At 45.9% G+C, this 22561-nt stretch overlaps 3 protein-coding genes across 11 annotated transcripts in view; 2 read left to right on the plus strand and 1 right to left on the minus strand.

Moving 5' to 3' along the window:
• FZD3 (frizzled class receptor 3) overlaps window positions 1–19928 on the minus strand; it is a 28694-nt gene extending 8766 nt beyond the window's left edge. For 2 of the 5 annotated variants that reach the window (XM_083733379.1, XM_083733376.1), the window contains exons 1-4: window positions 19830–19928; window positions 13974–14502; window positions 3829–4025; window positions 1419–2436 (exon numbers count right to left, since the gene is read on the minus strand). In XM_083733379.1, coding sequence (XP_083589505.1) covers window positions 1419–2436; window positions 3829–4025; window positions 13974–14162 — 1404 coding nt within the window. In that variant the 5' untranslated portion in view covers window positions 14163–14502; window positions 19830–19928. Of the gene's footprint in view, window positions 1–1418; window positions 2437–3828; window positions 4026–13973; window positions 14503–16115; window positions 16227–16565; window positions 16677–19829 lie in introns of those variants that run through there. The other 3 variants (XM_083733377.1, XM_083733378.1, XM_083733380.1) reach the window with 3 other exon arrangements.
• The window catches only part of ZNF395 (zinc finger protein 395), a 446083-nt gene that overhangs the window by 324187 nt on the left and 99335 nt on the right, over window positions 1–22561 (plus strand). The gene's annotated exons all lie outside the window — the stretch shown is intronic.
• Window positions 20041–22561, plus strand: part of FBXO16 (F-box protein 16) — a 28243-nt gene continuing 25722 nt past the window's right edge. The window contains exon 1 of one of the 4 annotated variants that reach the window (XM_083733650.1): window positions 20041–20179. The gene's annotated coding sequence lies outside the window, so the exon portion shown is untranslated. Of the gene's footprint in view, window positions 20273–22561 lie in introns of all 4 variants that reach the window. The other 3 variants (XM_083733649.1, XM_083733648.1, XM_083733647.1) reach the window with 3 other exon arrangements.

Genomic DNA, 22561 nt, shown 5'->3' on the forward strand with positions numbered 1-22561 from the left:
TAGAAAATGGCGTATTTTCCATTCTCATATCAAAATAGCAGTTGGCAGATTTACACTTTTCCTTCATACACGCCCCCTTTTAACTATCAAGCAGCATTGTGAATTTTATGTTCTCCTCATTAAGCTTTCAGTAGCCCAATAAACATAATTAATCTGTTCTTTTCAAGATAAGCTTACTGATTAAATTCTCAGCTCTGAGCAGTTGGGAAGCAGCCATTCTGCATATTGTTGCACAGCTATGCCTGCTAATCACACCCACCCTTAATATTACTGAAAGAAATGTGATATTTGCTGGTGCAGGTATATGTCACAGTAATGAGAAAGATTTTAATCTCGTTGTGCTAGAACAAGTTACTGGAGGAAGAAAGCAGGAAAGACCCAGGGACAGGTGAAATTTGCAAGGAGCGTGTATGTGAAGCCTGCTGCATTATGCCAAGCACAACTTCCGAAACACTTGAGAATCTCTTATATTTCAGCCCTACTTGCTTAAAGAAAACCCCATCGTTCAAGCACAGCAATATTAATGAACAGAATGGGCCAGTTGGTCCCATCAGGGCAATGGAGGTTGGATTTCTAAGCTGTTTGTTTGCTTCGTGAAGGATGCAGCAGAAGGAATGCCAGGCCAATTGGTCCTTCGATTTTGTGCCCTGTTATGGAGTAGGTAGTTTTGGACGGGGTGTGTGTGTGTGTCAGCTCAGCTGCTTTATGGCAGTTGTAATATTAGCAGTGAGGACTTGGGGGTTGCTTTGGGGTGAAAGAGGAGGGACTGCCTTGTTGTTCCCTTGTGCTTTTGGCAACAGAGATAGGAGTGACTGCACACTTGCCTGCCTTATTTATCTCACCCAAACACCAACCCAATTTATCCTGTCCTCCTATTGCCTTTATAAGCCTGTTGTTGACTTTGGCAAAGAAAAAGCCATGTGTCACCTCCATCCAACCTCAAAAGTCTACTTATTAACCAAAATTCCCCTGAAAACCTAGAGAGATGGCCTCTTTCCAACCGGCTGTATCTGTTCTTTCTAAAAATATCCCTCATGCAAGCTTGCTCCCTTTTCTCTTTTGTGCCATGTCTTCCTTAGACTGTAAGCCTGCAAGGCAGGGATTGTCTTGGTTATCTTACTTAGGTTTATGTGCTTTGTAAATTATAAACCTTCAGTTCCTTAACAGCTGGCCTTTCTACTTTCATGGACAAAAATATTCCACCGGTAGAAAGGTTCTGATCGTTCCAACTCCTGTTCCTATTTCATTTTTCCACCAGCATTCTTCCCTAACTCATACATTCCAGTTGTCTATATGATTATGCTGTTGCAGCATGCTCCTACAAGGCAGTAGGAGAGCGGCGCCTGATTTATAAACCTGGGAATAAATGGGAGTGGACCATGTGCAAATACCTTGCAGAGAGATAGATGCTTGCTCACCTGATAAGGGCAGGGTATGTGATACTCTTTGCACCGTTCCTGTATCCACGTCGTCTCCCACACACCTCGGTAAGCTTGCTCATAAAAATAGCAGCCAATCACAACCAAGAGTGGCACGAGGTAGAGGACGCTGAAGACACCGATCCGGATCATGAATTTCACCAGCTTGTCCTGGTTCTCCTTCTCTAGAGGAATTTCAATACGAACCCGATTTAAAGAGATGATGCCGGCGAGTAGCAGAGAAACCCCAACCACCACATACAGGCAGAGCGGAGCAAGGACAAAGTACCTCAAGGCATCCACGTCATAGAGGCCAACAAAGCACACGCCGCTGATGTTGTCGCCTTCGATTTTGTTCATCGCTAGGAGGATGATGGTGAGGGTCCCTGGGATGCCCCACGCACTGGCGTGGAAGAGGAGGGCTTTCTTCTCAATGGCTTCGCTGCCCCACTTTGGCACAGCTGCCAGGAACCAAGTAATGGTAAGGATCACCCACCAGACGCTGCCAGCCATGGTAAAGAAATAGAGCACCATGAAAAGCATCGTGCACGCTTTGTTGTGGGAGCCCTGAGTCACCGTGGAAGCCTTGTACGTGGTGGGGCTGGAGGCATTGCAGGCCACCCGGTCCTCTAGCAGAAAGCCAATGAAGAAAATGAGCGATACCATCATGTAACAGACGGCATAAAAGATGATGGGCCTTTCTGGGTAGCGAAACCTCGTGACGTCTATCAAGAAAGTCAAGAAAGTAAACAAGGTGGCCGAAAGGCAGACAATGGAGATCACACCAATGAAGTATCGTGCGAAAGAGAGCTCTTCGCGCCTGAAATACATATTCGGGCAAGGAGGGGAACAGTCCCGTACCCGCAGGAATGTGTAGCCCAGATCCGGGTCGATTTTCAACTCTCGGGGGCACCAGAAGCCGTAATCTCTTTGCACTGCCACTGGCGCTTCTTCCGTTGCTTCTCCAACTACATTGAGATCGACAAGGCGAGGGTAAGGCTCGTCACAATCTGGGAACCTAGAATGGCAAGAAAGGAGAACCTGCTGTTGGACACACACATTTTACTAAATGTTAACAAAATAATCATGCGGCTTCCTTGGCCCTAAACCAGAATAGCCTTGGAGGAGTAACAAAATGTTGAATGGAGAGGAGGAGATGTTGTCGCCTCAAGGTTTTGAGACAGGCTGTATACCTAAGAATCAAAGTAACATCCTGACACTGTAGTCTGGGAGTTTTAGACCATCGCTTTTGAACTTGTTTTTAAACTTTGATTTCTATTGATCATGTTAATGTTTGTATTCTTGGCAAACTGCTTAGAGGTCTTATTTAAAATTAAGCAGTATATACATTTTGTTAATTAAAATAAATCAAATGACCAACTTTTATTTAGCACACTTGGTTGTTTTTACCAATACATATGACCTTCAATCCTCTGACTCCTTACTACAAGTATCTCTCCTATCTATTAGATGGTCTCCGTTAGGTTTCCTGGGCCTTAGACCAGCACTTTGCCCACTGGACGGCACCAGCCTGCATGTGAGCAAGAGGAAGAGTGTAGGACAGCAGATGGACAGTGAAACTTCATGTTGAAGAGAAGTGGGCAGAATGGACTGAGAGGCTTTATGTCTCTATGGCTTTATGACTGAGAAGGTTTCTCTTAAGAAACTGGAGCCATGCTTAGGGCAAATGACAAAAGGTGACTCAAGTTCACTGCAAAGCAGAACAGAACATTGGTTGTCTGGTCTCCTGTAGATTATGACCAGCTTTCTTGACTTTTTGAACGCAAACTATGAGCCTTTTCTTGTAGCTTAGCCAAATGAGGAAAGAGAAAAAGGAGAGATGCAAAAGTAACACAAGAAGCCAAGTTGTCCTTGTGGCCAGAGTGATTATTCTCACTCTAATGCCTTTATTAAGCTAGTAAAGCCTTTCTAGTCTGTCTCAGCTGCCCTGCATATGCAGTTTTGTGTTCTTTATGTGCCATGATGCCTTCACTTGGCATATTCTCCTTTTGAACGAAAGCAAAAAAAGATTTGAGATTACTCAATTAAAGTGGGGAACATGCTCAGCTGGTTTGAAGACTGAACAATTGTTTTGTCATTCACCATGCCGCCACCTTTTTGTCTGAAAGGGGCAAGTTGGTTTGTGGGGAGAAAAAAATATATGAAAAGGGAGGGATTTTCAAGTGTTTGACAAGACTCTGAAATGCAGTAGCCTCTGCCTGCTGGGTAGGAACCCAGTCAAAGCAGGAGAGTTACTATGGGTCACTAAGTTGGTTTAGGGTCCAGAAAAGGGAGGGAAGGGGGGTATAGCACTAAGGCTGAAAAACAAAGTAGTTTTATAATTTCTGGAATGTGTTAAAATCTGTAGGTGGCCGTTTAAAAACACACACAAATCCAGAGGATTTCTCACCTGCTGCACTCCATATCCTCTGACCAAGACACACCAAACATCTCCATGAGTTTTGAACACTCACTGTAGGCTCGCTGGCAAATTCTGCGACACGGGAGGGAGACTCTGCCATACTCCATGCAAACAGGAGCATAGAGAGCACACAGGAATGGCCGGAAGTCCCGGGAACATTCAAGGTTCACCATTGGGTGGAATGGCTATGAAGAGAAAACAAAATTAAATAGCTCCAAGCCACCATTTCAGATTCTGTCTTGTGAAACAGCCTGGGTGGTTATCATAATCGAAGATCTCAGAATCTCTGCCCAGCTTTTTCAGGGTGGGGAGGAACAGATCAAATACGACAGATAATTCTGGAAACAGACTGCACGGAATGCCAACATAAATATTTGCTCAATGCCATCGTAACACACTTTCACTTTGCTTGGTGGACTTGCATCTTCAGAGGTCACCACACAAATCATGGGCCACTGAGCTGAAGAAGCCCACCAGACAATTGCTTGAAACCACATCCTCATCCCACCCATTAGTAGCCCTCTGCATGTGGCAAAACCTAGAATTTACCAAGTCCCTGATGGCCACCAGACATGGCTGATGAGCTGCATTTTGTTTAAAGGTAAAGGTAAAGGGACCCCTGACCATTAGGTCCAGTTGTGACCGACTCTGGGGTTGCGGCGCTCATCTCGCTTTCTTGGCCGAGGGAGCCAGCGTATAGCTTCTGGGTCACGTGGCCAGCATGACTAAGCCGCTTCTGGCAAACCAGAGCAGTGCACGGAAACGCTGTTTACCTTCCCGTCAGAGTGGTACCTATTTATCTACTTGTACTTTTTGGTGTGCTTTCAAACTGCTAGGTTGGCAGGAGCAGGGACCGAGCAACAGGAGCTCACCCCGTCGCAGGCATTCGAACCGCCGACCTTCTGGTTGGCAAGTCCTAGGCTCTGTGGTTTAACCCACAGCGCCATCCGCACCACGCATATTTTGTCTAGCAAGGTACAAATTATACAGGCCTAGTTTAATAAGAAATGTCCATTCACGGGGCAGATCGGGTAGGTACACTGGTGCCCACGGGCACTGTTTTGGTGATCCCTGACCTATTTCCATGACAAAAGCACCACAGACACACAAAACTGTTCAGTATGTAGTGTCAGACATACACGTTCAGGCAGCTAGAAATTTAACTCTATAGATCAGTTCTTATTTGTTAAAGTATTTTCTAAGATGCTACCCTTCCTTGGTGGTACAATGTAGATAGTATATCTGAATTCACCCTGAGGCTATCCTAGACATTAAGCTGCCAAGTATTCAATTTTTAGATAGGAGCAGAGAAATATGGCACATTCCGTATGACTTAAAGAGATGAGAGCAGGGGTGTAAAAAGAGACCAAATCAACAATACATGCTTGTTGAAGTTAACACTATGCTACAGTTTGCTGTATAAAAACCAGATAAAATACTATAAAGAAACAGATGCTATAAAGCATGTTTTTAAACAGAGGCTGGATGGCCGTCTGCCATGGATGCCTTAGTTGAGATTCCTGTATTGCAGGGGGTTAGACTAGAGAACCCTTAGGGTCCCTTCCAACTCTAAGTTTCTATGATTCTAAGTAATACAACAACAAAGGTCCGTATAGTTCAAGCTATGGTTTTCCCAGTAGTGATGTATGGAAGTGAGAGCTGGACCATAAAGAAGGCTGATCGCCGAAGAATTGATGCTTTTGAATTATGGTGCTGGAGGAGACTCTTGAGAGTCCCATGGACTGCAAGAAGATCCAACCTCTCCATTCTGAAGGAAATCAGCCCTGAGTGCTCACTGGAAGGACAGATCCTGAAGCTGAGGCTCCAAAACTTTGGCCACCTCAGGAGAAGAGAAGACTCCCTGGAAAAGACCCTGATGTTGGGAAAGATGGAGGGCACAAGGAGAAGGGGACGACAGAGGACGAGATGGTTGGACAGTGTCTTCGAAGCTACCAGCATGTCTGACCAAACTGCGGGAGGCAGTGGAAGAGAGAAGTGCCTGGCGTGCTCTAGTCCATGGGGTCACGAAGAGTCGGACACGACTAAATGACTAAACAACAACAACAACAACAAGTAATACATAGTTGGAGTACTGTAGTAGATAGATTGTGTGTTTGGTTTGGATTGGGAAAGACTTAGGTTAAAATCCCCGCTCAGCCAAGGAAATCACAGGGTGGCCTTGAGCAAGTCACCATCTCCTACATTAATCCTATCCTACCTCCTCAAGGAGTGGTTGGGAGGATGTGATGAGATACGCCAATGTATACCACCCTGAACTTCTTGAAGGAAGGGTGTGATACAAATACGATGCGATAAGTCAGTTCCCCGCACCCCAATATTACAATAAGCTGTCTAGACATAAAAGGTAATGAGACACACATGCCGTCAGCGACTGCTACGATTGCCAGTGTCCCCAGAGGAAGTGAACATATGCAAATGAGTACATGATATTAGTGTATGCAGATTTTTAGCTGGCAGTCACCTATGAAAGCAAGCACCAGGAAAGCATTTGATCACTCTCTCCCTTTGGAAAAGGGGGGGTGGGAGGGGACAACATCCCCTCTGAAATCTCTGACGGCAAGTGCTCTTCCACTTAATGTCATTCCAGCTCCAAAGCTGGAAGAGGGAAAGTTTCATACATAGCCTCTAGAACAGCCTTTCTACAGATGTTCCAGACTACAACTGCCATCAGCCACAGCACCAGAGAGCAGTCCTGGCTGGGGTGATGGAAACTGTAGTCCAGGCTCAACTATGTAGTTCCATTAGCTGCAGCCAGCGCAAGGACTTGTACTAGCGCAACCAGACTCCTGCGCTCTCCCTCATGCGCCCCCCCCCCCCAAATTGGCTCTGGGGAATCAGGGAAAAACCCAAAGCAGTGTGCAGGAGGAGATGGGCAGGTCACTCCACTGAACAAGCCAAAATGCTTCTGTTGAAAGAAAACAACCTTGAATTCCTCTCTGAGTTGGCAAAAACACTGTATTAAACAGAGCTGCATTATGGAGGCCCTGGACGGAGCTGCCTCCCGCTATTAAATCTTCAAGAACCAGAAACTTTTTCAGCACGGATGGGGAAATTCTACTTGTCAGAGATGCCAAATGAATGTCCATTTGTAAGTCAGGTGCCATGTGGTGCAAACCCTTGCAACTATGGCAGACATGCTTATACTGAAATAGCCTTGGTCCATAACCCCCAAGATTCCTCTCTCATGTGTGTGTGTGTGTGTGTGGAGGGGGGTACCATGCAAGGCTGGGAGCTGGGTGAAGAGAAAGAAAGACAGAATAGTCTTCTATTAGCTTAAAGAGACTTAAAAGCAGACATCATGCAACAAGAAGCATAGCTACAAAAGCAGCAATCAGGAAAAGCATACGTCTCTACTGCTGGGATTGAGCCATGCAAAAGAGCTTTCCTCCTACATTTTTAATTCATTCTCCCTTACTATTAGTGACAGGGTGGAATTCATGTCTCATTTTGTTATTCTAATGAACATAGTGCCTGCACTTTAGAACAGGACTGTTGCCTCTACGTTACCCTAGTAACTATTTGAATTTGTAAAGGGGGGAGGGAAAAGAGTTCTGATCAGGAGCTGAGCCTAGCATTCCTTTGTCTTCCACTCTACGACAGAACTATGATGGTCTCCGGAGGTTGTATATAGCCGCCTCCTTTCGCCAGCCTTCATATTTCCTTCCAGAGTGCAGAAAAAGCCTCAGGAGATACAAGTCAAGCGTCCAGGAACCCCCTACCACCTATTTTTCTCATGGCATGAACCTATTTGTTTAGGCTTAAATACAGTATATGTGATCAACATTAAGTTGATCTACACACAACTGCTCATGTCTAGACATGCAGAGCTGATAGATAGCAAGGAATTAGGGGATATAGATTAAGGAGGATTTCCCCCCTGCACCTACCAGGGACAGACTTCAGTAACCTTTCGTAATATGGTGGTGCCATGTGCAAGGCCAAAATTTGGCACCACACAATGGATCTTCTCAGTTATGGATTTTGCACCCCCTTGGCTTAGCATCCTGTGCAGGGAAACTGCCTGAACCACCCTAAATCTGGTCCTTCACCCACCCACGGCCCCCTCCCACAGTGGATCTATGGATTCTGAACTTCAGGGGAAAACCTCTTTGTAAACACAGAAGGGTGAGCTGTGATCTAAAAAGGAAAGCTATGGAGTAGTATCTGGGGAGCAGCGTTCTGGCTGTAAAAAGAACAAAAGCCTCTATAAAGTCAAAGAAACAATTTTTATTAAAACCCAAGGCGTTTGCTGTTCGCTGCCTCTGACACGACCACTTTTGTTCCATAAGCCTCAAGAAACAGCAAATATAAACAAGTTAGCAAAGGAGAAAGTTGCTTGCCTGCTGATAAATTGTGGGTTTGGGCAACATGGAGATGAAGTACAAAGGCGCCTTCCTCCTTCATTCACATTCAGATTAACAAGGCCTGTGTGTTCTATTCACACTGTGGCCCCTCCTCTCTCGGGAGTTCCATCCCCATTGCCATGGTAACCCTACACCCACAGGCTTTGAAGCATAGCAACAGGCCAAGCTCAGCGAGGAGTGTGAAAAGGGGAGAGAGTCAAAGGGCACAATTTGGCTCCAGGGAATCAGAATGCCAGCCTTTGTCCCAGCACAAAAGGCTGGAATCCATAGGAACAGTCCTTTGCCACCAGAGAAAGGGGTTTGCTAATATCATGGCCAGAGACATGATATGGGAAACAGACGCAAAGGTGCCAGAGAAGGCAAAGGCGTGCAGATATGCACGTCCCATGAATTTTATTCTAGGAGACCATTGCTTTTTCTGCCATTTCAGCAAATCATTTCCCTAAACAGGGCTGCCTTCAGATGTCTTCTAAAAGATCTAAGTTTAATGGTGGTGGTGGTGGTGGGGGAGCTGCCCACACCCTCTGCATTCAGCTCACTTCCTAATCAAGGAGTAGCTCAGAAAAACTGAAAGGCCATTATGAAGAACAATAATAGTAAGTGGTTTTTGTCAGCCGAAGACTAGAGTCCAGCTCTACCTGGGGCTAATGAAAACTTGGATGCTTCACCTGGCATAGAATACAGCTCCCCACCTGTCACAGTGGAAATAACTATATATTTCAAAATGCAAAACTGCCAATGCTGCAAAGGGAGAGAGAGAGAGAGAGAAAGAAAGAAAGAAAGAAAGAAAGAAAGAAAGAGGAAGCCTGGTTGCAACCAAAAAGAAAGTCTTGCATTGCTTCCATTCATCCATGGAAGTTTTTTTACTGGTGCATTTATAGTCTGTGAAACCGCAACAGTGCTCCTACGCTTAGGCCCTCTTTGTGGGTTTTGTAAAGGTTGCGCACTGTGAGAACAAGATAGTGGACTGGATGGGCCACTGGCCTGATTCAGCAGGCTCTTAAGTTCATCTTTTCTAACACAGCATAATTTCCCTGCTGTTAAGCCTCTCCTAGACATTGAAATTAGACATAATTCCAAGCCATCTGCCTGGGTGACCCCAAAAAACAAAGTCAGTATGCATAAATTAAAAGGCAAAAATGGCAACAAACCCACCACATTCTAGAATTAAAATCCCCCAAAGCACAGTCTTTAAAAATGTTTAGCAAAATGTCTAATTGTTTTATTGTACATTATTTACCTGCTATGCTTGCATGCAATACTGTTTACTGCATTTCAAGTGCCATTTTACTAAATGGGCACAAAGCAAGAGCGAGAATAGCCTCTTTAATTCCTTGCAATGTGAGGGTGGGAGAGAAGGACTGAGCCAAGATTATGAAAGAGAGACTAACTGTTCTAACATCAAGGAAAATGCAGGACACAAGTGGGAGCAGACAGAGTGTAGCTGCTGGTTTGTCAACTGGGGGGAGGAAGCCCCTCCAACTGAAGCACGGAGAGCTTCATAAGAAGATACGTTTCTGTCTTTCCCTCAAAATGTGCAGGGAGAATCTACCTCACTAAACAACCTTTTCCCACAGCTTGTCTGCTCTTGATGTTGATCATTCTGCTTAAATGTTCAAATCCATAGCTACCTAATTCTGAGCTATTACTTTTAAATGGATAGCACTGTAAATATTTGAAAACAGAAAAAACATACACATATTTTCTTTTCTCTAGGTTAAACCCTGGTTCCTACTACAAACTTTCATTGAACTCTATCACAGCTCCCCTCTCCATATTTTTGTCAACAGCTGACTAGGTAGTTAGAAAGATAAACTTAATTCAATGACATAGGTACAAAGTTAGTTAGATGAGGTTTTCTGTATGATAAGCTCTTCCGCTGAGGGATCATGGTGGAGCAGGGCAATATTCAGTGAGACCATCAGTAAATTTATCACATATTTCAAGAGATGACTGAATGCTGAAACATACAGGGTTTTTTAATTTTATTTTTAAGTCAATGCGTATCTTCTTAGCACCCTGATCAATGTTGGACAGCTCCTAGTTGCTCTGCTTCTACAATTTGGACAGCTCAATCTGACCAATGAATTTAAAGAAACTAGTCAAACAGAACTGTGCCTCTCCTTAGGAAAGAGTTGCTTTCAGTAGCTCCAAGAGACAGTGTTACTCTGTGTGCTTCAGGGTCAGACTTGGAGGTGCACGGGGGGGGGGGGGTGTCCCCCACCTCAAATTCTCCAGCAAACCCTATTTGGTGTTTATATAACTCAAAGTACAAGCTGAAGCCCACATCTGAATCATAAAATCGCTGCGTTGGAAGGGACCCAAGGGTCATCTACTCCAACCCCTTGCAATGCAGGAATCATCTGAAATTATTTGAAGCTGCCAATACATTATACGGGAACACTGGAATACAAGAAACTGATAACCTTATGTTAAACAATGAAATACCAGAACAACAAAATGGACAAAGTAACAAGGTGGATGGGAGGCCTTTGTAATTTTCAACACTCCACTGATAACCAGTTTTACCACAGCAGCTTTTGGTAACTCTTGAGAGTAAGAAGAAGAGACTGTTACTGTAAGCCATGCACTATAAGAAATAATGCATCCTATGCAGACAGAAATTCAAGGGCAGAAAAGAAGGATAAATGTGACATACCTTACCTCCCAAACTAAGTTAACTGATGCTAACTATTTTATCCTGGAAAGGAAACCTCCCTAATTACGGTATCACAACAGCTCATCCAACTATTAGGATGGATGCCACACAGAGTGGGAATCAAAAGAATAGAGAATAAAGGCCTGTCCAACCTTTACAGGGACTTTAGTAACTTTTGAGCAAAATAAGGAGACAGCACAGACTTTAAACCAGAGAGAAATTACAAAGATGTGGAGAGATATCGTCAAAGTATTGTTAGTATATACAAATTAGGTCTCTGTAAGATACAAGTAATGTACTTTGAAAAATGCCAAGGCCTACTAGAGGGTTGGAATAGATGACCAGTGCGATACTTTCCAACTCTACAATTCTATGATTCTATAATAGTCTGGATGAGGGAGCCATTTCAATAGTTAAGAGGTTCTGAGGAAGTATGATTAAAAATATCTGCCCACCATATAAGATTGCTCTACAGAAGCTGAAGAAAAACTGTGTCATTCTCAGCACTGCTTGGTGGAGCACAAGAGGCCATTGGATGTAGACTAGACCCACATTTTAACTACTAAAATTATACTGTAGAACAGAAGGTAATTCTCATGCTTAGAAGGCCAACATAACAAGGATATTGTTCTGTTTAATTCAAAATAGAATTTGGGGAACTTTTATTTGTAATAACGTACACTTGTCACTAGGTAAGACTATATTGGAAATGGAATATATTTGGAGAAATGTGGCAAATCTAATCTGGAACACAAAGTGCAGGAATATGAAGCAGCTAGAGTCTTGATCATAGCAGTGTCTGCAATGCAACAGCAGGATCACTAGCAGAAACATGTACTGTATTTTTCATCCTATAGGGCGCACCGGCCCATAGGACGCACCTCGTTTTTTTGGGGGGGGGAAAATGAATTTTAAAAATTTATTTCCCCCCCCCCAGCCACGGCTGCCACCCCAAGCCTTGCACACGCCTGCCCGAAGCACGGGGCACCCTCTGGAGGGCTCCGCGTGCTTCGGGCTGCAGGCTGCCGCCCCAAGCCTCCCGCCGGGTGCGCAAGGCTTGCGGACACTCGCCGGGGCTGCAGGCTGCTGCCCGCAAGCCTTGTGAGCCCACGGGAACTCCCGCTGGGCTTGCAAGGCTTGCGGATAGCTTCCTGAAGCCTGGAGAGCGAGAGGGGTCGGTGCGCACCGATGCCTCTCGCTCTCCAGGCTTCAGCGAAAGCCTGCATTCGCCCCAAAGGACGCACACACATTTCCCCTTCATTTTTGGAGGGGAAAAAGTGCGTCCTATGGGGCATAAAATACGGTATCTTGCAATGGCAATTTCTTTTGAAGAAATCTTCCCCTTTGGGAATGCTCCTAAAGTTGGGAAGCTTAAAAAGCATGTTCAAAATTACTGGAAGTAATTTATAATCACCTTTTCCCAGTTTATCTAGTGCTCCCCTAAATAAATCAGAAGGCAATCACAACTTCTTGACCCCAAGAGGAAAAGTGTTATTCAAATGAACTGTTATTTTGTACACAGTTTTTGTGTTTGTGCAACAGGGACACACAAATTAAAACCTCATCTATGTTTACGTTTGATCTGTTGCAGTGAGCATGATGAAATCATGACACTACAGTCAAATAAAGTTTGGCCACATGCTGAAGTCACCAAGAGCAGACAAAGCCAAGTAAGAATGAAGGCAGTGCCTCCTGGACTAGTCATACAGGTGAGCCCTGCTAATAAGAAGCATGTTGCAGGCAAAAGGAGATGCAGTGCTCACAACAATGATAAGAGGGGCAGCCACTGCACTGAGATGCAAGCTGACATGTGGGCAAACGAGGGGCAAGGACTTCATGGTAGGAGCACTCTCCTCACTGGTTTTTTCTCTTGGTGTACTTGGAAGGGGAACCCCCTGCTACCGAAGTCGCTCTAAAGTACAGGTTGGCTAACCTGTGACCCTTCAGGTGTTATTCGATTCCAACTCCTGCAAGTCCCAGCCAGCATGGCCAACGGTCAGGGATGATGGAAACTGCAGTACAACAGCAGCTGGAGAGCCATACAATAGGCAATCCTGCCCTAAAGCTAAGGAGAGCTCAGACACTTGGCCAAAAACAAGAGGCAACGATTCCACTGCAGCAGAATCATCCACTCTTCATAAACGGACACTCCTGTTCGCCTTGATTGCAACCCTGCCAAGCAGGGAGGAGAGCAGATGTTGCCACTACACTTTGCACACAAAAGCACGGGAAATCGCTTCTCAATCAAGCCACCACCAATTTTCAGGATCAAAAAATCCAGGATGAACTACCACCTCAGCACAATTTTTTCTGAATGCCCCCCAGATATATTGTTGTTGTTTAGTCGTTTAGTCGTGTCCGACTCTTTGTGACCCCATGGACCAGAGCACGCTAGGCACTCCTGTCTTCCACCGCCTCCCGCAGTTTGGTCAGGCTCATGTTTGTAACTTCAAGAACACTGTCCAACCATCTCGTCCTCAAAGACAACAGGCATGTAACCCCTTCATGGATCACTGCCTTGCCGTGGCGAAGGGGCTTGAATAACTCAGAGAAGCTATGAGCTATGCCGTGCAGGGCCACCCAAGATGGACAGGTCATAGTGGAGAGTTTTGACCAAACGTGATCCACCTGGAGCAGGAACCGGCAAGCCACTCCAGTATCCCTGCCAAGAAAACTCCATGGACAAAGACAAAGACCCCCAGATATAAACATGTCACAAAACTCGTCCCAGACTCATGATGGCTGTATTTATCTATACCATGCAAAGCACTCGCTTTTTTATCTCAAGAAACTGCTTCAAATGCCGTTTATTTTAAATGGAAAGCACTTCTGTATAAAAGAACAGCATTTCAAACTGCATATGCATATAGCCACCTAATACCACTTTATATGCAGGTTTTATGCCATGTAGGTTGTTCATAATGTGTAAAGCATCCTCAAGAGCACCAATGCACCTCTGTTGTTTTGTGCATTATTCCTGCAAGCAGATGTAGGGAAGCTCTTCAATTATTTTTGGCAACTCCCCAGTACCAAAGGCAATTCCACCACTGTGAATGCTATCGTACATTTAGGCGGAAGTTAACTCTTACCTCCATTGCTAGAGCTGCTGTTTGCTGATCATAATGGTTCAAAAGGTTAGGCATAAAAGTGGTGTTGTAAGGAAGATCCTGGCACATCCTCAAGATGATGGGCTCACATGAGAACTGGCTGTGGCCACCTGTGCATCCTATCAGAACAGCCAAAAGCCACAGACAATGGAAGACCCAGCTTGCAGCCATCTTTCTGCAGCAATCATGAGATTCTCCAGATTATTTAGTAGACTTTGCTGGGTATCTGTGCACCACTGTCAGGTTCTTCAGAGACCGAAAGACTCTTTGATTCATCCGCATTTCAGGTCTTCATTTTAAGATTCTTCAGAGAAAGGCTGTTTGTTTGCATTGATGCAACTTAGCTGAGTCCCACAGAAGGCTTTCATTCCCAAAGCACTAATAAGGTACTTCATCTTGGCCTTTTGTTTCATATTGCCATGCAAGTTGTATTAGGTCATCAAAGTTGGCCGTCTAACCGCACTCCCAAACAGACCCCATGTTGACAGGCTCTCGTCTTTCATTAAGCACTCTAAAGACAAAATAATAAAAGTGTTAAAACTGTATTGCTTACCATTCAAAGAAAGTTATTAGTTATGACTCATGGGCTCTCATATAACTTTGGGATAAAAGTGCAAAGCACAACTGAAAAATGATAGCAAGAGACTACTACAGCCTGATCAACTAGCACTTGGCTTCTCCTCTCCCAAGGAGAAAGGCACTGCATAAATATAGTAAACAAATAATAAAATCCAAAGGCAAACCCCACTGGCAGAGAGTTTTCTACTGATCATGTGTGCAAGTACACCAGACATTTACCAGATATTGCCAAGCTTTCAATCATTCCAAACATGTAGTCTGAAGCTGCAACTGCTCATCATGTCTCAAGATTTATGAGGCTTGATGTTTTTCGCTTTAGCTTTACTACTACCTCCATTTTTTCTAAATAGCTTATGATTTATGGATTACACTTAGGGTAGACTACTATACGGCTATTTCAAAGCAAAATCTCTAGTTGATAGCTGCGGTCTATAGAAGGCAAAGGACTCATATCACCAGGGTCACAGACTGTGAAAACGTTTCCTTATGAAACAAATGGCAGCTGATTCAGGAGAAAAGAGTATTTAATAGAATCATATTCTGTACTGTAGCTATAAAGAGACCTTGAAGTTCAGTCCTCTGTTCAATGCAGATCTGCAATGCAGGATGAAACTACAACATCCCTGACAGATAGCCACACAGCCTCTGCTTAAACCCTTTTAGAAAAGGAAAGCCCATCACCTCCAGCTTTTACTACTGGGCAGTTTCTCCTAACATTTAGCCAAAATCTACTTCCCTGCCGCTTCCACCCATGGGCTCCAGTTGTGCCTTCTGAAGCAACTGGGAACAAGTCTGCTTCTTTTTTCGCATGGCTGCCCTTCAGATATATGAAGACAGCTATAACGCCTCCCCTTAACCTCTTCTTCTCCAGCTAAACAAAGCCAGCTCTTTCAACCAATACCTCGTGGGACTGGGTTTCCAAGCCCCTCACCAGCCTAGTCACTTTTCTCTGAATATGCTTCAAGGGCTTTCAAGACTTGATTATTTTGGCAAAGTTTGGCTATTTTGGACAACACAAACAATTCATCACTGTCAAAGATTTTAAAAACCCATATTAAAAGTAGTTTGCCAAGAAGAAAAGAACACAGGAGGCAATGGCAATACGGAGGCAATCCAATAAATATTTGGATTGAGTCTGACCGCACATATATCTTAACTACAATTAATAAATGCTGGTGATCCATGGGTACCCCCCAATTTTAGTTTCCTTGGGTGTTAACTCGGTTTCTTCTCACTTGAATTTTGTACTGTTTTTAAACACAATATAGCAACCATGAACAAACCATCTTATGCAAATAAAGATTTACCCTACCAAAAATTTAATCATCCTCTATATACTAACTTAGATCATTTATAGCACTTAAATCATAACAAGAGAAAAAGCAAACCAGTTACTATACACTTGCATTTTCAACCAACTGAATGCAACCCTGCCACTTTCCTAAACTTACAAAAAGAATTATTGCAAGTGTAAACAGAGGTGACTAACAAAAATGAATAACAATCATGATAAATTTCTACAATTTTTGAAGAGAATTTATTTACCTCCCAGAAAGATGTGCTCACTCAACACAATCCTTAACTGCTGCAAGATTTTAGCAGCTCAATGGCAAAGTGCTATCTGCAGTAATTATTCCAACGGCTGTTTCGGTACAAAAGAAAACAATCCCTCTGAATCTATTCCATTGATTATAGTCAGATTTCTAATTTTTAAACCATCCTACCCTGAAGGTTCATACTATCCCCACCCCCATTCTTCTGATCCCCACTATGTCCAGGGAGGGGTAACACAACAACTGCAGACTTTAATCTATCCTTTGGGCCCTTGTCTTAATTCTAAAGAGGAAAGAAAAGCATGGCACATGGAAGCAAGGAGAGGATAATCTTTTGCAAGGAATGCAGATGGCAGGCATTTTTTCACCCCAACTGCACCAACAAGGCAAAAAGAAATCCACACTAAACTGTCATTGCTGCAACGGAGTAGACTTCTCCTACCTCTCCAGGGAAATATGTGTCCCGTATACTGGGAGGGGAGTCACTCCCTATACTGCCATGTATTGAAGTGGAGAGGTTCTCCATCATCCCTCCCCCATCAACACAACGCTCCTACAAATTATAAGAAACACAAAAGGGTTGACCACACTGCATTCAGTGCCCATTCCTGCAAAGAGAGCTCCAGTCACTTTACTCAGCTCTGGATATTTAGTACTTCAGTTTCCTTAGAGAGAAACATTTTGCCTCAATTGTTGCAGGGGAGGTGGTGAAGCATGGCGAGAACACATTAACAAAACTCATTTGATTCTGGGGCCCTCTGAGGGAGCAGTGAGGATGCAAAGAAGGCAGGGCTGATATCTGCAAAATTGACACACCTTTTAAGGAGTCTTAAAAATATAAAAACTGCCCTCCTGGATCAGACTATCCTAGCCTTTCTCAACTCAGTGCCCTCCTTTCCTTAAGGGACAGCCTTGCCCCATTGGTGTCCCTCTGACCACTTTACTCCTTGGAACTTTCACAAATGCTATGTACTGTAATGTCAGTTCTGCATTTGTGAGCTCAACTTCTAGTATGGAAGTACCCAGTGGCGTAGCGTGGGTTGTCAGCACCCGGGGCAAGGCAAGTAATTTGTGCCCCCTAACCCCTAACCTGCCGCCGCTGTCAGCTTCTTCTTGCTGCTGCCTGGGCTGAGGTATTTACGGTAAGGTAGCCACGGCGGTGGCGGCGGGTCTATGTCAGGTGATCTGAGGCAAGTTGCCACTGGCGCTGCCGCCCAAACGACGCCGCTTGCCCGGAGGAGGAGGGCAGAGAGGCGAGGAAAATGCAACATGGCCCAGCAGCTGCAGCAGCGGTGGCGGCGGGGCTGTGAGGAGGGGCTGCCTGGCGCGCCCTCCGCGGCCCTGACGCGCGGGGACTGCAGCGAGCGCTGAGAGCCGCTGCCTGCCGGACGCCTTCAGCCCGGATGCGCGCACAGCTCGTCGCTTTTGCGAGACATGGGGCTCTGTTACAGCCTGCGCCCGAGGCTCTTCGGCGACTCCAGAGGCGGCGAGCGCGCCCCTCCAGATGTTGCGCCCGGTGCGGCCGGCCCCCCCTGCACCCCCCACGCTACGCCACTGGAAGTACCTGTGCTTTGGAACTCTCTGCCTATTGACACTTGACAGGCACCTTAACTCTATTGTTTTAGGCACTTTCTGAACACTTACCTCACCAAGTAAATATCCTTTAGTTACCTATATACATTTTACATTTTTGGCTGACATTTTCTGTGCCTTAATGATAACTATTTTATTGCTCAATGGTACTGCAGATTTTAGCTGTGTTTTATTACAATGTTATTATGTACACAGCTCTTTGATTAAGCAACTTTACGCATCTTTCTCAATATACTAATGAATGTTTTAGAGACTATAACTTCCGCCAGCCTCAGACATAATAGGTGTTGCAATCCCACATATCTGGAGGGTGCATGGTTGGCGGAAAGGCTAGGTTTCTGCCTAGACCAGCATTCAGTTTGCAGTAGTAATCCGCTCAAAGCGAAGTCCAGGATGCAATGAAGGCAGTAAGAGGCTCTCCTCTGCTGCCACCACCCATCTCCTTTCTTTTGGGGGAAGAAGGTGGAAAACAGTGTCCCCTTAGCATTCGTTCATTCATTTATTCTGGTTTCCCCCCCCCCCCCCATACATGAAGGTGGTTTAAAACCCCTACTTCTCAACAGTGTCTTTTAATTGCCAACACTTTCTCCGAAACAAAAAAAATTCCTTCCAGTAGCACCTTAAAGACCAACTAAGTCAGTTCTTGGTATGAGCTTTCGTGTGCATGCACACTTCTTCAGATACACAAGTGTGCATGCACACAAAAGCTCATACCAAGAACTGACTTAGTTGGTCTTTAAGGTGCTACTGGAAGGAATTTTTTTTGTTTTGACTATGGCAGACCAACACGGCTACCTATCTGTAACTTTCTCCGAAGTAACACCTCCCTTGAAGGCTGGGAACCTCCCAGGCTTACCCCACAAAACACAACGCCATGGCTATGAAAGCAAGCTCCGCATAACTAGTATTTCAGTGCCTGTACATGTGTTGTGGGGGGGGGGAATTGGTCAGAAAATAAGGAGGAAATTATCAAAACACCTCTCTTCTCTCTCTCTCTGGCTGATGAGGAAGCAGCAGGGCAAGCTAAAGCGCATTAATTACTAATAACGAGGGCCTAAGTCTTCATCAGTCACCACAACCTTTTTGTTTTGTTTCAACCTTATTATGCTCATTAGTCTATATTAACGTGCGGCAAAGCTGCCTTGCAGGCCCTCGATCAGAAAGAAGAAGAAAAGGGGGGGGAAAGCAGGATATAAATAATGTTTAATTATAACATAATTATCAGCTGCAATTTCAGAAGGCCACCTACCCGGCCCCAACCTATGCAATGCAGGGGGAAGAGGGCACAATGCAAGAGAGGAGGAGGAGGAGGAGACCCTCCCCTCCCTAATCCTTCTTTGGGTGAGGGGGGGTCTCCCCCCTACACACCAACCCCCTTCCCCCTCCTAAAAAGACATGGCCTGTTTTAACCCTTTCCAACCCTCAAAGCCTGTCCACCCACCCCCCTTTGACCTGGACACAATACCAGAAGGGAGGGAGGGGTGCCAACTTGAATAAAATATTGTGCGGGGGCAGGTAAGCACAGCCCCCCATAACTGATCACATATGTTGTAAATAAAATTTCCAATAAAAACAGTAAAATAGAATTGATCATGTGACATGACACACACGCACAATTTGAATGGCAATGGCCCTCAACCTTGGAGGGGGCAGACCCCTCAAATATTTTATTGGGGGGGGGGGAGGCCGAAGGGACCTTGGCCCTTGGGAGCCAGTTCCTATGGTGGTGGGGATGCGAATCCCACCCACCCCCCATATAAAAAAAACAATAAACCTTGGGAGCGTTTGAGGAAAAAATAAGAAAAAAGGAGGACTGGGGGGGGGCGGGCGCTCCTATAAGGAAATCCTGCCCCCCCCCCTTTCATTGTCTTTTAATGTGGGTGGGAGGTGAAGGGGTCGCGCGCGCAGGTGTAAGGAAGCCAATCCTCTCGTGGGCGGGGGGAGGTCGGTCCCTGACAGGAATTTAACCGCCGCCCCCCCCCCCCAAGAAAAGAAGTGTGAGGCGCGCCCCTCCCCCCCTTCACTGAGGTGATCTTTTATTTCTCTGTGGCGAAGGCGGGGGGGGTGGTTGTTAGCTGTAACCCCGGTCCTTTCTTTGCCCCCCCCCCGTTACCTGAGTGCGTCCCTCAGGCGGTGTTGGCCGGCCCTTCCTCGGCGCGGCGGCTGAAGGGGCCCGAATGAAGGAGCCTCCGCCTCCCAGGCCGCCGCCGCCGCCGCCACTGCCTTTCGCCCCGCCCCCTCGCGGGGAAGGCGGGGCGCCGAGAAAAAAGCCAGCCAATTGCGCGCCAGCCTCCGACGCCGCCCCCGCCCGGTTGCTAGGTAGAAGGTGAACGCCAGAGCGGGACGGCGGCTTCCGATTGGCCGCTGCTGCTGCCGCCAACAGCAACCAGGCAACGGTTTCCATGGCGAACGGGACCGACTCGCAGGGGGCGGCGGCGGCCTGGTCAACTCGCGTCGCCTCAGGTGGGAAGAAGCAGCAGCAAGCGGGCAGACACGTGTCGAGCTCGCCGGCTGGGGGGGGGGCAAGGTGGGCGGAGAGAAGCGGCGAGAGCTCAGGTGAGGGGCCTGCGCGGCGCACGCGGGTCGGGAGTGGGGGGGGGAAGGCACGTGTGAATGCGTGTGCGCGTGTCGCTGCGGCCCTTGAGGCAAGGAAGGGCAGGCGGGGAGGTGCCTTCGTTGGCTGTGAGGAGCTTCGGGGTGGCTCCTGGGCAAGGTAAAGGGAATAGCAGACGCCATTGGTGATAATAATAGTAATAATAATCACTTTAATTCACGGGCCCAATAGCGCTCTGGCTTTTCGAGGCCCTTGTCAAGCTGGCTTGAAGAAGCAGCTTTGGGGGACTTGGAAATGCGCGTGCCGTTTCATTTTTGGCATTTCTGTCAGACAGCTATTGGAAAGGAAATTTTGAATTTATTTATTGCATTCAAATGCTGGCTTTCTCCATCCATGGCCTACCTATGTTCTTATGTTCTATCCCTCTGTGTGTGTGTGTGATTTTGTGTGTGTGTTTGTATGTATGTGTATATGAATATGACACACCTGCGACTTTCCTAGAATGAAGTAAAGGTAAAGGGACCCTTGACCATTAGGTCCAGTCATGGTCGACTCTGGGATTGCGGCGCTCTTCTCGCTCTATGGGCCGAGGGAGCCGGCGTACAGCTTCCGGGTCATGTGGCCAGCATGACTAAGCCGCTTCTGGCCAACCAGAGCAGCGCACAGAAACGCTGTTTACCTTCCTGCCGGAGCGGTACCTATTTATCTACTTGCACCTTGACGTGCTTTCGAACCACCTACCTTCTGATTGGCAAGTCCTAGTCTATGTGGTTTAACCCACAGCGCCACCCGCGTCCCATTAGAATGAAGTAAGGTAAAGGTAAAGGTAAAGGTACCCCTGCCTGTACGGGCCAGTCATGTCCGACTCTGGGGTTGTGCGCCCATCTCACTTAAGAGGCCGGGGGCCAGCGCTGTCCGGAGACACTTCTGGGTCACGTGGCCAGTGTGACAAAGCTGCTCTGGCGAGCCGGCACCAGCACAGCACACGGAAACGCCGTTTACCTTCCTGCTAGAAAGCGGTACCTATTTATCTATTTCACTTAAGGGTGCTTTTGAACTGCTAGGTGGGACCGAAAGACGGGAGCTCACCCCGCTGCGGGGATTCGAACCGCCAACCATGCGATCGGCAAGCCCTAGGCGCTTAGGTTTTACCCACAGCGCCACCCGCGTCCCCTAGAATGAAGTACCACCTCCTAAAATGGATTTAAAAAAGAACATTGCAGACCCACTGAAAATGCTCATGGATGACTAGTGGAAGAGGCTTCCACAAGCTGCCGAGCAACTGCCAAGAGTTGGAGAAGCTCTTTAGGCACCCTTAGTGCCCAAACCTGGTGCCTGTAAAAGGTAAAAGGTAAAGGACCCCTGGATGGTCCAGTCAAAGGTGACTATGGGGTTGCAGCACTCATCTCGTTTTCAGGCCGCGGGAATGGCATTTGTCCACAGACAGTTTTCTGGGTCTTGTGGCCCGCGGGACTAAACCGCTTCTGGCACAATGGGACACCGTGACGGAAGCCAGAGTGCACAGAAACGCCGTTTACCTTCCCGCCATAGCAGTACCTATTTATCTACTTGCACTGGCTTGCTTTCATTTTTTTTTTAATAAAATATTTATTAAGGGTTTTTAAATACAATACAAATAAATAAGACACAGTGATACATTTTCATAACACATTTTCTTATCATCTTTGGACTTCCTCACAACTCCCACTCCTGCGTTTTTAATTTAAAGATTAATCCAGCAGTTTAGCAATGTTGTTTCACACATTTTATCTCAACTTGTTTGAAATCTTAAAAAATTTTAAATTTAGCCTAATCATTATCAAATTTAAACTTCTCCTCATAGATCACATCATCTGTTTTAATGGTGCCAAGTTGTTTATGGTCTAGCTTCCAGTTTAACATTCATACAGTTTATAATATTTTTGCAAATAAATCTTGAATTTCTTCCAATCCTCTTCTACCGTCTCCTCTCCCTGGTCTCGGATTCTGCCAGTCATCTCAGCCAGTTCCATGTAGCCTATCAGTTGCATCTGCCATTCTTCCAGTGTAGGTAGATCTTGGGTTTTCCAATACTTGGCAATGAGTATCCTTGCTGCTGTTGTTGCATACATGAAAAAAGTTCGATCCTTCTTTAACACCCTCTGGCCGACTATACCCAAAAGGAAGGCCTCTGGTTTCTTAGTGAAAGTATACTTAAATACCTTTTTCAGCTCATTATATATCATTTCCCAGAAAACCTTCACTCTGGGGCAGGTCCACCAGAGGTGAAAGAATGTTCCTTCGATTTCTTT

Source organism: Podarcis gaigeae, assembly GCF_964106915.1.
Source record: "Podarcis gaigeae genome assembly, chromosome: 3".
Classification (NCBI taxonomy): Eukaryota; Metazoa; Chordata; class Lepidosauria; order Squamata; family Lacertidae; genus Podarcis; species Podarcis gaigeae.